Below are 14,174 nucleotides of genomic sequence, written 5' to 3'. Positions count from 1 at the left end.
CTGAAATTTTACTTTGGCAAAATACATAGAAAGCAGAGCATTCTTCTAAAAACTACAGCTTTCATGTTTGTCTTCTCCAAGTTTTAAACATTTTATTTGATACTACAGAAAAATGGATACATCTTCCAGATATAATTCTATCACAGTGATTAAAGCTAAAAGAGCAAGTCACTGCACTTTGGGCGGCATAGCATGATAATTAGGAATATCGGCTCTGCTTAATTTTTGAAGTTTATGCATTTATTTTTGAGAGAGAGGGGGAGGGAGCAGGTGCACACACATGAGCACATGAACAGGAGAGGGACTGAGAGACTGGAGGAGACAGAATCCCAAGCAGATTCTACGCTGTCAGTGCAGAGCCCAATACAGGGTTGTCTCACTGGCTTTGACATCATGACTTGAATGGACATCAGGAGTCCTTTGCTTAACCTACTGAGTCACCCAGGTGCCCTCTGGGTTGTGTTTTCAAACAAACCCAGCCACACCCACCTTATACAACCTACTCTCTGTGACCATAGTGATAAGCCAGGGTTTTTGCAACTGTTAATCAGGGATGTTGGGATAGAACTTTTCTCATAACATTACCAAGAGACTGTCATAAGTTAATTTATGAATGGAAATAAATAGAGTATCTGATAAGAACAGCACTCAATGGCAACAGGTATATAATAACAATAGTAAAAAATAAAATTTGAAATATGAAGGCAGTAGACATGGTGAATTTTTCAAGGTGCCTTCCTTTCTTAATATTTTGTAGTTCTATTTTGTGGAATATAAAGCCAAGAACAAAAATAAATTCAAATAGGCTAATATTAAGCTTAATTAATTAGTCCTCTGTTTGAAGACTGGTGGAACTACAAATAATTGCAATTATTCTGAAGCATGCATCAAGAACTCCACCTACTTATATATGTCGCCATAAACCTTGCTTGCAGCAGATTATTTCCTTAGGATATGCTGTTAACAGTAAAACCTACTAGAGTAAATGCTTTGATATTGTAAGCCGTTGGAGTATATTGACACTTGTTTATGGGGAAAGATGCTGTAGTTTAAAATAATGAGTTATCTGATAGACTACTTAATTAATGTTAATGCTTTGGACAACAAACATTAGAATGTGGTGAATTTTGAATTGGAAAAAAAATAATGAGTCCCTAATTCTTATGCAAATAAAATTGCATGTTTTTCTATATTTCTGATTAATCTTCTTTTAGCTTCTACAGCCTCAAGTACTCAGTCTATGTAAGCAAAGCAGGGGATATAGGAAAGTAAGTAAGTCATAGTAGATTATTTTGATATTTTTAAGCCTGTGGGAAGATGCAAATAAGTTGAAAAGAGTTAATATAGCTTCATTTATGAGTTACATATTTTTGTGTTGTCATATTTATAAATACATAGAAAAGGTAGTGGCAACAAAAATGCTGAAATATTCGTGTTTGTTGTCTCAAGTGTTTTCTTTCAGGTAGTATTGAAATTTTAACTAGCACCCTTCTGTATTTGCTAAAATTAAAAAGCAAAACAACATTTAAGAAGGCTCTTGTGAGAGTAGGCAAGAACTCATATTACCAGAGATGTAAGGTTACTTTGTGCCCAGAAGACAACATGATTCAAAGCAAGAAGACACCAGTGACCACCTTTTGCCAACACTGGCAGGGGCCATGAGAAGTGTCATTTTTATTCTTCAACTTGGAGCGAAATCAGTAAAATTCACCTGAATAAATGGCTGATGCCAATATCACCTATGTCACTGAATTCATTCTCAAGGGAATTACGGACCAGCCAGAGCTTCAGACCCCATGCTTTGTGGTGTTCTTCATCATCTATCTTGTCACAGTGCTGGGCAACCTGGGGTTGATAACTTTAATCAGGATTGATGCTCGACTCCACACGCCTATGTACTATTTCCTCAGTCACTTGGCTTTTGTTGACCTTTGCTACTCCTCTGCTATCACACCAAAGATGATGGTGAATTTTGTTGTGGAAATCAACACTATTACTTTCCATGCTTGTGCAACACAACTGGGTTGTTTTCTTACCTTCATGATCACCGAGTGTTTCCTTTTGGCTTCTATGGCCTATGATCGCTATGTGGCCATCTGTAGTCCTCTGCACTATTCAACCCTGATGTCAAAAAGACTCTGCATTCAATTAGTGGCCGTTCCATATATATACAGCTTTCTGGTTGCTCTATTCCATACCATTATCACCTTCCATCTAACTTACTGTGGCCCCAATGTCATTAACCATTTCTACTGCGATGACCTTCCTCTTTTGGCTCTGTCCTGCTCAGACACACACGTGAAGGAAATTCTGATTTTTGCCTTTGCTGGTTTTGATATGATCTGCTCCTCTTCCATTGTTCTCACCTCCTACATCTTTATCATTGCTGCCATCTTAAGGATCTGCTCTACTCAGGGGAGGCACAAGGCTATTTCCACCTGTGGCTCCCATATGCTGACTGTCACTATCTTCTATGGCACCTTGATCTTTATGTACCTACAACCCAAATCAAATCATTCCCTGGACACGGACAAAATGGCATCTGTATTTTACACAGTGGTGATCCCGATGTTGAACCCCCTGATCTATAGTCTAAGGAATAAAGAGGTTAAAGATGCCTCAAGGAAAGCCTTGGATAAAGGTTGTGAAACCTTAAAGTTGTTAAAATTAAGAAACTAACAATAATGAATGCTTTATTTAATATGAGGGTAAATAAATCAAACTTCCTTCTGCTGATATTTCTTCTAATTCATTCCCAGTCAAATAAAAATGTGACTGTAATTCAGCCAACCTTGATCTTTTCTACAAGAATGCAGGCCAATTCTGGAAAGTCAGCATGATTCAGAGAGTCTGGTTCAGGCCACTTCAGCCTTGACCAGACCACGGAAAATATGTTAAAATACACCCTCAAACACACCTTTGTGTACCTGAAGTGAAGGTAACAGCATATCTTTGTTAGAACTTACTATTCTGGAATGAAGCCTGCCTGAGTTTGAATGCTATGCCCTCCCTTTATTAACTACACCCCCTTGGACATTGGCTTAAACTGTGACTCTGTTTCTAATTCTAGAAAGTAAGAGGCCCCAACTGATTGTTTTGTTTTAAAGATGAAATGAGTTAATATTTATGAAATATTTACAACAATATCTTTGATAACAAGTGATATGTATATGTTTGTTATATAAATGTGTGTAATTAAAGATTGATTCATTGAGCTCTCAAAAGCTTATCAGTCTTGAAGGAAGAAGGGCAAAGTCTGGTTAGGTTTCTACTAGCTTTCAGGCACTGAATCAAGTAATCCTACCTAATACAATCAAATAAACCTAAGAAATGTCTGAGGCTTTACCTCTGGGCCTCAGTTAAGTATAAAGTGCCCAAGTTCACATCACTAGTAATATGACAATTCTAAATGCAAATGAAAGTTTATTTGCATTTTGTTTTCTTCACATTGTAGATGTTAATCAAGATATTGCAATACAGATGATCTAATCTTAAATGTGTCATTATCCGATTTTTAAATACAATGGGAAGGCAATTATTTATAAGAAATTGTGTTATTAAATAATCAAATATGTTCAATGTACCTGTACATTTGTTCAAATAGAAATAATCTTAAGTTATGATGTTTTTTATGTGTGCCTGCAATCTATTTAATGAACCTTATAGGATTGTGACATAAAATTTAACAAAACAGTAATTTGTAAGATTTTATAATTTCAGTATTCACAAAAATAATTAAATTAGTTTCTTAATATTATTTTCTTGTTTTACCACTTTAGAAGGAACTGACATTTGCAGTAATTATATAGAATGCAACTTCTAATGTAGGAGATTATTTCCCCTTCTGCGCTTAATTTGCAAATAACTCAGACATGTTGCTAGAGGTGCTAGAGAACCTTGTCAGTTGATTGAATTCTTACATTTTTAAAGTAGGTCTGACAGAGAAGTGTGGTTTTTCTATTCACTACACTTTTCCAGGTAAGTATATTTATATGGATGGATGCACACATTCTCACGTGTCAAGTACAAAACACATAATATACATCAAAACCATCCATTTTTTGTAGGTAAGGAAATTCATACCTATAGAATGTTTTTTATTATTTTTAAAAGTTTATTTGTGTTGGAGAGAGAGACAGAGAGAGTGAGAGGGGAAGGGCAGAGAGAGAGGGAGAGAGAATCTCAAGCAGGCTCCACACTGTCAACACAGAGCCAGGCCTATGTGGGGCTCGAACTCACAAACCGTGAGATTGTGACCTGAGCCAAATCCAAAAGTTGGACACTTAACCAACTGAGCCACCCAGGCGCCCCATGAGACCTATAGAATCTTGATGTCTTACCTGAGGAACACTGCTCTGGCCTTGGGCTCACTATACCTTCCTGCTTCGTATAATCCTTACAGCAACAATGCTTGAATGCTAATTGAATTGACATTTTCATGTTTTCATGCAATTTTAATTCCTTCCTATTAGTAGTCACTTCTTAAGGTAAACCTGGCTTTTTTCAGGGAAGCAAAGCAAAAAATTCAAGTGTACTTGACAGACATATTATTCAGCTTCTTCTTGGCCAGATGTACACAGGTCTGTGCAACCTCCAAAACTATATTCCAGCAACTTCTCTAGCCACCTAGATTCATTTCCTCAAACACCAATCCCTCTGTCAAAATATCTTAATTGACCCTCTGCATTTTGTTTCCAGGGGTATTTAAATAAAATATTTGCATTTTCACTCCTCCTTCTGAGGTGTCCATGATAGGTGCCCCTATCAACTCATTTAATATTCTTATAATTCATTTAATATCAATACTAGGAAATAAGTCACACACATTGGAGTATAATATATGAAAATCAAGGTTTACAAGATAGATAAATTATGTGGTCTTTACCCTACTGTACCTTTTGAAAGGATAATTTAACATGCATAAAGTTAAAATTCCTTAGAAATATGTTTAAGATATTTTTAACATTTTTTAAAGTAAGGTCCAAGTCCAATGGGGCTTGAACTCACGACCCTGAGATCAAGAGTTGCATACCTACTTACTGAGCCAGCCAGTGTCCCCAAAACATGATTTGATTTAACAACAACAACAAGTCAATTGTTTTAGAAGCATAGAGTTTTTAGGAGTATATCTAGAATGTAAGTGTTCTGATGAATTTAATGTACACTTTTCAAAAAAAAAATTATTTATTTATTTTGTGAGAGAGAGAAAGAGAGAGCATGAACCCTGGGAAGGACACACAGAGAGAGAGAGAGAATGAGAGGGAGAGGTAGAATCCCAAGGAGGCTTCCTGTTGTCAGTGCAGAGCCCAGCTTGGGGTTCATGACCTGAGCCAAAATTAAAAGTCAGATGGAGAGAGAGAGAGAGAGAGGGAGAGGTAGAATCCCAAGGAGGCTTCCTGTTGTCAGTGCAGAGCCCAGCTTGGGGTTCATGACCTGAGCCAAAATTAAAAGTCAGATGCTTAACTGACTGAGCCAGCTAGGTGTCACAATTGTACACTTGTTAAAAAAGTTTTTTACTTATTTATTTTGAGATAGAAAGCGAGTGAGAGGGAGGGCATCCATGTGAGCAGGGGAGGGACAGAGAGAGCAGGAGAGAGAAAAACCAAAGCAGGCTCTGAGCTTTCTACACAGAGCCCAATAGGGGGTTGAACTCACTCACAAACCTTGAGATCATGACCTGAGCCAAAACCAAGAGCCAGACTTTGCATCACCCAGGCGCCCTTAATTAATGTACACTGTGTAATGCTTTCTTCCAATTCCCTCATATTCTCTCAATTTTATTTCTTATTTATGTATTAGTTCAGAGAAACCCATTGTTTCTATGTATTTTGACCTCACCAAAGTAATATTAGAATATAATCTATGAAGAAGGACCACTAGTAATTATGTATTTATAGACTATTTTCCCTCTCAGGACTTCTTTTTGGCACTTAACTTGATCATTAAGTCATTAAATTAAGCACATGGTGGTTGCATTTTATCATGTAAGTAATCACACAGATAGAGGCCATTCAGAGATAACTTTTCTTAGAAGTCTCAATTTATAGATGAGAAGATTGTGCATCAGAGTTGTTAAGGTTCTTTCCTTAGGTCCTAATCCAAGGCAGTTTTGCAATAGCAAATGGGACCCAGTGAAATCTCCAAGTGTTGAAGTGAAATATGGTTATGATTTTGGGGAACAGTTAAAATCTGGTTTTTCAGGGAGAAGGAGATTCTCAGAAACATGGAAACGAGCTGATGAGCTAAAGGATGATAAAGGCAGAAGGTCCTCAGCCCCAGCCCCATATGTGATGACCTTTCTCTTTACTCTCTTTTCTAAAGTTTATGAGCAAAAGGGGAGATATGTTTTCTGTGCCACACTAAGGCTCACATATCTGTCTCATAATTTTGTAGCTTGCAAAAAATTTAATGTAACTCTAGTTTTTTGGTTTGTGAATCACTATTCAGTGTTTCAAAACCCCAAGGTTGTTTAACTGTAGTTGGAAATATAAAATAGCCATTAAAAATGATGTTTTTTTCAAATTTTTAAAAATGTTTTATTTATTTCTGAGGGAGAAAGAGACAGCATGAGCAGGGGAGGGTCAGAGAGAGGGAGATACAGAATCTGAAGCAGGCTCCAGGCTCTGAGCTGGCTGTCAGCACAGAGCCCAACATGGGGCTTGAACCCACGAACCGTGAGATCATGACCTGGGCCAAAGTCAGACGCTTAACCAACTGAGCCACCCAGGCGACCCTAAAAAATGTTTTATAGTCAGACAGAATTGAACTCAAATCTTGTTGCTTTTTACCAATTATTAGATACACGTTGTGCTAATGAATTATATAAACTGTTTTGATTTTTTTTTAGATACCTGCCTCAGAGGAGTGCTAAGAAAATTAATTGAACAATAAATTAAAGTACTTATTTTAAAGCACTTTTATAAGCACCCAGAACAGGGACAAACATTCAATAGAAAATAAATACCATATGGTTTCACTCATATGTGGAATTTCAGAAACAAAAGAACCAAGCAAAGGGGCAAAGGAGAAAAAAGAAAGAGAAGAAGAGAAAAAGACTTAACTATAGAGAACAAACTTATGTTTACCATAGGGGAGGTAGATGGGGGTGGGCAAAAGAAATAGGAGATGGGGACTTTAAAAATTTTAACATTAGCACTATTTTTACTTTGAAAAGTTTCAAACTGAATAAATTAATTATTAATGTATTCATTACTAAATATAACAAAGGTAGATTAGTTCTTTCTTCAAGAAAAAAGATGCTCATTTTAATAGCAGGAATAGAGGAAAAACAAAACTCAATTTAAAATATGTTCATAAACAGATGATGCAGAAGGAAATTTAAAAAAACGGAATTGTTTTAAAGATCACAGTAATTTCTTAGCTTTTATATTTGCATTTTGTTGATTTTAAAATGAAGCATATCATATTGCCAACTATTTCTAAAAGGGTTATTACCCAATTACCTGAAACCTAATAAAAGGGATCATTAATACAATAACAATGTCAATAATTAAGCATAAGGCTCCTGGGTGGCTCAACCAGTTAAGCATCCAACTTAGGCTGAGATCGTTTTCTTGCAGTTTGTGAGTTAGAACCTCACGTTAGGGTCTGTACCCGAAGAAACTACTACTACTGCATTGTGCAGTTAGGAAACTAAGATAAAGAAATGTAAAATAATTTACCAGTAACAACAACTCATGGAAAGGCTAAGATTATTGCCAAACTGTGTGAAGAGTCCACATTCCTAATCACACACTTATATAAAATAGGCAGTGAATTATAATCATACAAAGTGGCTCCACTGAACTAAACTGATACAGATTCAGTGTCACTAAATACTCAATGTCAAGGTAGCTTTTTTGGTGCTTCTGTTAGCTGAATGAAGAAGGCAGAGTATTGGGGAAATTACCTAGAGCGTTAAGGTCAAAAATTCTTGCTGTTAAACTTTGACGTGTTTTCCAGATTATCTTTGCAGCAACTTGAAATACAAGATACCAGATCTTGATGTATTTCAGGACAGCCCAAATTTTTCAATATGACACAGAATTCAGATAAAGTCACTGTGCTCTCCATACTCTTTTCTTTTGATTTTGGAGAAGACATCATGGTCAAATAGGTTAAGATTATCTCTTGCTCATGCTCTTGCTCTCTTCTCTGTCTCTCTGTCTCTCTCTCTCTCTCTGTCTCCTTGACTTGCTCTTGCTCTCTTGCTTTCTCTATTTTTCTTTCTCCTTTTGCAATTCAATAACTTAAATTTTACAGAATGTCTTTCATGTGGAGATCACAGAAAGAAACTGTGGATAAGACATATCTTGATTCAGTGTGAGCCCCAAAAGTGAGGACTGTGAATCTATCATTTATCAGCATTGTAACTCTAAGTAAGACAGAGCTCAAAGTCCTCTGATCCCTTCCTACCCAACTGATTTTTCAGTTATCTGATATCCAAACACAACTTTTCTACAATTCTTTTCAGTGCATTTTTTACTTCCTGATTTCTCAAGCTGTAGATCAATGGGTTTAACATGGGAATCACTATGACATAAAACACCGAAGCAAATTTATCAGTGTTCAGAGAATGGTTTGACTTGGGCATTAGGTACATAAAAATGATTGTCCCATAAAATATGGTGATGGAGGTCAGGTGGGAAGCACACGTAGAAAAGGCTTTCTGTCTTCCTTCAGTAGAATGGATCCTCAGGATGGCAAAGAAGATGAAGATATAAGAAATGATGACAAGCAGTAGAGAGCAGAGGGTATTGAAGCCAGCAATGACAAACAACATCAGCTCTTTGATGTGAGTATCAGAGCAGGCCAGAGCAACCAAGGGAACATCATCACAGTAAAAGTGGTTGACCACATTGGAGCCACAAAAAGACAAGTGGAATGTTGCCACTGTCTGCACGAGACCCACTGTGACTCCGTAAGCGTATGTGCTAACAATCATTCGATTACAGAGGCTTCTAGGCATACGGACGATGTAGAGTAAAGGATTGCAGATGGCCACATACCGATCATAGGCCATGATCGCGAGCAAATACAGTTCACAAACTACAAATGTGATGAAGCAGCACACCTGAAGGGCACATGCATAAAATGTTATACTTTTAACATCACACAGAAAATTCACCAAGGTCTTTGGGGTGACAGATGAAGTAAAAGAAAAATCAACAAAAGCCAGGTGCCTAAGAAAAAAATACATGGGTGTGTGAAGCTGAGGGCTGATTTGGATGAGTACAATCATACCAAGATTACCCAGGACACTAGCTAAATAGATTACTAGGAATATGCCGAAGAGAATGGCTTGAAGCTCTGGATTATCCGTGAGTCCCAAGAGGATAAACTCAGAGACTGCTGAATGATTGTCTTTGGCCATGGAATAGATATTAAAGTTTTCTTACATTTGAAAACCCCTCCAGATCACACATTCTGAATATTCTTGTCTCTATTGGCAATAATTAAGCAGATATTAGGAGCTTGTTCTGATCCACTGTGAACTTACAGTTGAACACATTCAAGGGAGAATCTTCCTGGTGAAGAATGAAGTGACTTGTTCTAGGCAGCAACTCCCGAAGACGGAATTCTATGAGGATTTGTAAATATAGAAAGATGATATTTAATTTGATTTTTATGTAATTGAATAATCTATCTCACGAACAATTTTAATAAAGATTGAATATTACATGAACACAGACCAAATATTTTTTTAATTATTGAAATATTTTAAGCAGAATCATGCTAATTCCTTTGAAATGTTTAGTTAACTGGAAACAAAAATTTTAAAAATCGATGTCAGAAAAGGGAATGTGAAAAGTAATACACAAAATTTTGAATTCTGATGACCTCTATACCAAATATCCACTGTAATTTTTATTTTACGTTATTCTCTTATTTAATGTTATTCCTAGTTTTCCTTCAATGTTATGTAGTATTTGTGAATTAAGGGGTGAAAAAACCTCGTAGAAATATGGGTAGTTTTGCTTTTATTGAAATAAGCATAAGCAGGGTTAAAAATACATGAAATAATTCAGAAAACACCTTTATCACATATCTTCCAACATCCAAATGCAAAGCCGGAGGAAAAAAAATCTAGGATAAGTTTATAAAAATACAAACTGGTTTCGGACTAATTAAAAGAGAGCAGCTTTTATGACATTGAGAAGAGTGAGAGAAATTTGATTTTTTTTTTACTATTTTATCTCAGATTCTTTTTACATCCACCCTTTATATTGGCAGTATAGCTATCATCTTCATTTTCAGATATGGAAACTGAGCCTGAGAGCTTAAGCCCTCGTCACGGTTCCTAATTAGCATTGGGTAAAGCAGAATATCTTACTAACTGGTCCTTGATTCCCTAACCTCAATTCATAGAGAAATGATCTCCTTTCAGAGAGGCAAGAATTTCCCTATTAACCAGAGATCAAGGCAAGTTTGGAAAGGAAATTTATCTGTTTGCGCAAGTCAGGTGTTTTGAGGAGTGCCAGTCTTCTACTACGTGTTAAATAAATGCATTTTAGCTCTTAATAGTATTAACAATAGTCAGATTGTAGCTGACTCTGCAGACACCTGTGTGCAATCCCCTCCTGCTGATAACCGCACCCACATTAATCTTTTGGCAATATTTTGAAGCGTCTTTCTCTTGCTTCACAAGTTGTGATCTCAAATCTTTGCCTCACCAAACTCTTCATCTTTCTAGTACTGACAGTTTTCTGCTGTATTGGAATCTGTGTAGCTCTAACTCTAATATAATAAAACTCTCCAATATCACCAAACATTTTATTCTCCTTTTCTTAAACTGTAATTTGGATCCCCCTTGAAAACCTATTTCTTTCCAGGTTATTTCTTCACAGGCTGTTCCATTTTAAACTTTCCTCATATTTCAAATCTGGCAGGTAAGATTAAGACATTGCTCATGTTTGGAGCAGGGGCCTTATTCATTATTACATCTTGACTTGTGTAAACTACTCTGATGCTTCGAGACTTATGGCCATATGCCCTGTTGTTACATATATGTCTAGGTCCCTTCCTCCTATTCTTTGAAGACTCTGATACTAAGATCTCTCTGTTTCTCTGCCACAAAGTTGTCATTAGTGCCCATACCCACCACATATTCAAATAATATGGCTTCTCAGATCCTTGATCTTGATATCAGTGCCTCCTAGCACCACCAATCTGCTTGAGATTCTCACTCCCATGGGCTCCATTTTGAAAATTGTGTTATCTGGAAATTGATCAAATAGTTAATATCAAAAATTAAAACATTATCTTGTGACCACAGCTTTTTACCCCCTCCTTTTCACCTCAGCTATGATACTGCAACTTTTCATTTATGGCTGCATATCACTAATCCTTTAACTTCACTCATTATCCTGGATCTATTGTCACCTTCTTCATTTAATTCTTACTCCATAGGGCTTAGACTCCATTATGTGCTACTACAATGACACTTTCCAGCAATTTTTCTGGCCTTGTTTCCTCCCAGATATACCAAATATCTGGGTATTTTGAAATATTCCTCTCTTTGCAATTGTTTCTAAATTTCCAAGAACACCATTGAGGCAAAAGTGAATTGTTACAAATGTATTACATGTAAAATCAAGTAGTCACTTATTTGACCTGCTTTTTCCAAATCAGTGTTTTCCCTCCCAGTCTGCATGCAGCCATTTCAAACCCTTTGGATGCCTCATCCACCGCCCCCATCCACCTCTCACTCTCAGTAGCTCCTAACAGTTCCAACATCACAGTCCATAAAATGCACCGTTTTTCAACATTCACCAGTTGTGCAAAACTACCTGCTTCCACGTCTAGCCTTTATACCTTTTAGAGGGCGGGGGGCCATTATTCTCTTTCTAATATCTAAACTTATATTTTGGTTCCTAAACTTTTTTTATCTTCCATATCTTCTTCCTCGACAATTCATTCAAACTTTCGTACCAATCTAGACATAAAATATATACCAAAATGTTCACCAGTGACTTGCGACTTATTTTCCTTTATCTTCCATTAACTTCTGTTCTTCTCTTAATCCTTTCAGTGCCAAACATCCTGGAAAAGTCACTACTTCATCCTTCACATTGATATCTCAGTCTACTGTATTCTGAAATCTATTCTCAGCATAATTACAATACAATTACTCATTCCAAGTTCACTAACGCTCTTCTTATTCCCAAAGACAGTGAGGACTTCTTTTTATAACATCTCTGTAGCATTAGGCACCATCGGCATCAGATTTCATCATGAGAACCATTGTTTTTTTTTTCTGTTTTATTTTGTTTTGTTTCCAAGTCACCGCAATCTTTGGGTTTTCCTATCTTTCTGTCCACTTTTTTCCTTAGTGGCTTTGCTTTAACTGTTTATGCTTTAAAAATAAACTATTACTTCACAGCTCTTCCCTAAGTCAATTCATACCATTTTTTGCACATTTCTCTTGTGAGTTCTCATCTAATGCTTTAAGGAAAGTTGTCATCATATGCTACTGATGCAAAAATTGAAATTTCTAGGCCAGATTTTTCTTCCGAACTCCAGGTACATATATTTAATGGGTTCCCAGAGAACTTCATTTAGGTATTACCAACACACTTGAATTTAACATGTTCCAAAGAAAATTCAGCAATCCAAGACCCATCTTATCCGGTTCATACATATGTATCTTCTAACTCAGTGAATCGTACTGTATACCAACCAGTTATTCATGTAAGAAACTAATGAAACATTGTTCATATATCTCTCTAACTTCTGCCAATAAGCATTTTATTTTTGAACACTACTAATTATTTGACTTATTTTTTTTTTAATCTGTCTAGTTCTAACACCTTCTATGTTCTCTTATTTATTCAGGGCTCTATCAAAACTTCCAGGATTGTTGTTCTCTAACATTTGTTTTGTCCACCAGTCCCACACTCTTTCTGTGCATACAGTACTGCCTTGAGTGTGATTTCTGACATGTAATCTCCATGCTGCAGCCATTTTAGCTATTCATTTCTCAGATATGATCATGGATTTTGTACGTTGTTGGCCCAGAACACTCTTTCCTTTATTTTTCCTCCTCTATTTGGCTACTAACTTTCTATTTATCCTTCAGATCTCAGGTAAAATTTTCCTTCTTTCTAGTAGTGTTTCATTACCTCCCAAGTGTCCCATCCAATAATTCACTCACCTGTTAGTTTGTTTGTAACCTACTTTAAATTTCAAATTCCTGGCAAACAAAAGTAGTTTTATATTTTCCTATTTTTTCTCTAATACATCGTAGGACTAAGTAATTAGTAGATTGTCCCAATATAATAGTAGAATGATGGACAAAAATAAATACAAAGTTTGTGTTACTTCAAGCCCATTTTTATTACCTCAATTTTCTTGATTTTTTCCTCCCACTACATTCTGCCTTTGAGTAATTCACAGCATCACCACTAAGAGTCCAACATATCTTGAGTTAAATTTTGGGAATACATAGTATTCTTAAAATATAGGGAGTATATTTTGTATTATTGTTTTTCTCTCTAGAACATTTTATTTGTATTACATCATTTCAAGCAATTTCTGGGAGAAAAAGGTAATTGTTCAAGCATGAACAATTATGTTACAGCTAATCTTTTGGGATCCTATTTGCTTAATAGTCAAGGAACAATCATTTGAAATTTCAGATTACTATGCTGAACCTAAATATAGTAAACAATTATAAACTAACACAAAGATTATTTTAATACATAGGAAAACAACTCACAAAATATTTAACTATATTTTATTTTTTTCCATTAGTATGGATTTTATTAAATTTTGTATTAATAATATACATTGGATCCACGTTAATTAGCTTGGTATAGGACTTTGTAAGTCTACCACATGTTGACTTAGATTGCACCAAAGGTCCAATTCTACATCTGAAAGTCCATTTTCTGTTGACCTATAGGCAAATAATAATTAAACCATGAAATTCTTATTGACCAGGAGTTACATTGAACTTAATCTCGGAAAATTGTTTGAAAGTTCTGGTCAAAGAGGCATATGATTTAAAATAAACTTCATTTTGTCTCCTGACTGACTTCTTTTGGAAAACATTTAAGTCATGGAAACCACAGAGAAATTAACACTTCCTGTCTTCAAACTCTCCAGCATACTATGTTCCTGCCCATTCCACACATACATGTATGTAGAGAGTGAGAAACAGAAAGATAAAAAGA

At 36.0% G+C, this 14,174-nt stretch overlaps 2 protein-coding genes across 2 annotated transcripts; one reads left to right on the top strand and one right to left on the bottom strand.

The window, feature by feature from the left end:
* Positions 1-1,719: 1,719 nt before the first annotated feature.
* On the top strand, positions 1,720-2,679 carry LOC120225241 (olfactory receptor 1038). Its single transcript, XM_039223495.1, has one exon. It carries the CDS (start codon positions 1,720-1,722, stop codon positions 2,677-2,679), a length of 960 nt encoding a protein of 319 aa, XP_039079426.1.
* A 5,752-nt stretch (positions 2,680-8,431) lies between these two features.
* On the bottom strand, positions 8,432-9,406 carry LOC120225262 (olfactory receptor 5AL1-like). The gene has a single exon (XM_039223514.1). The coding sequence runs from the start codon at positions 9,371-9,373 to the stop codon at positions 8,432-8,434; it is 942 nt and encodes a 313-aa protein (XP_039079445.1). The 5' UTR covers positions 9,374-9,406.
* Positions 9,407-14,174: the final 4,768 nt, after the last annotated feature.

The sequence above is a fragment of the Hyaena hyaena genome, unplaced genomic scaffold, assembly GCF_003009895.1.
Source record: "Hyaena hyaena isolate Hyena2069 unplaced genomic scaffold, ASM300989v1 scaffold_1365, whole genome shotgun sequence".
Classification (NCBI taxonomy): Eukaryota; Metazoa; Chordata; class Mammalia; order Carnivora; family Hyaenidae; genus Hyaena; species Hyaena hyaena.
Note: the sequence above shows the minus strand (reverse complement) of the source record. Positions and strands in the feature narration are given on the sequence as shown.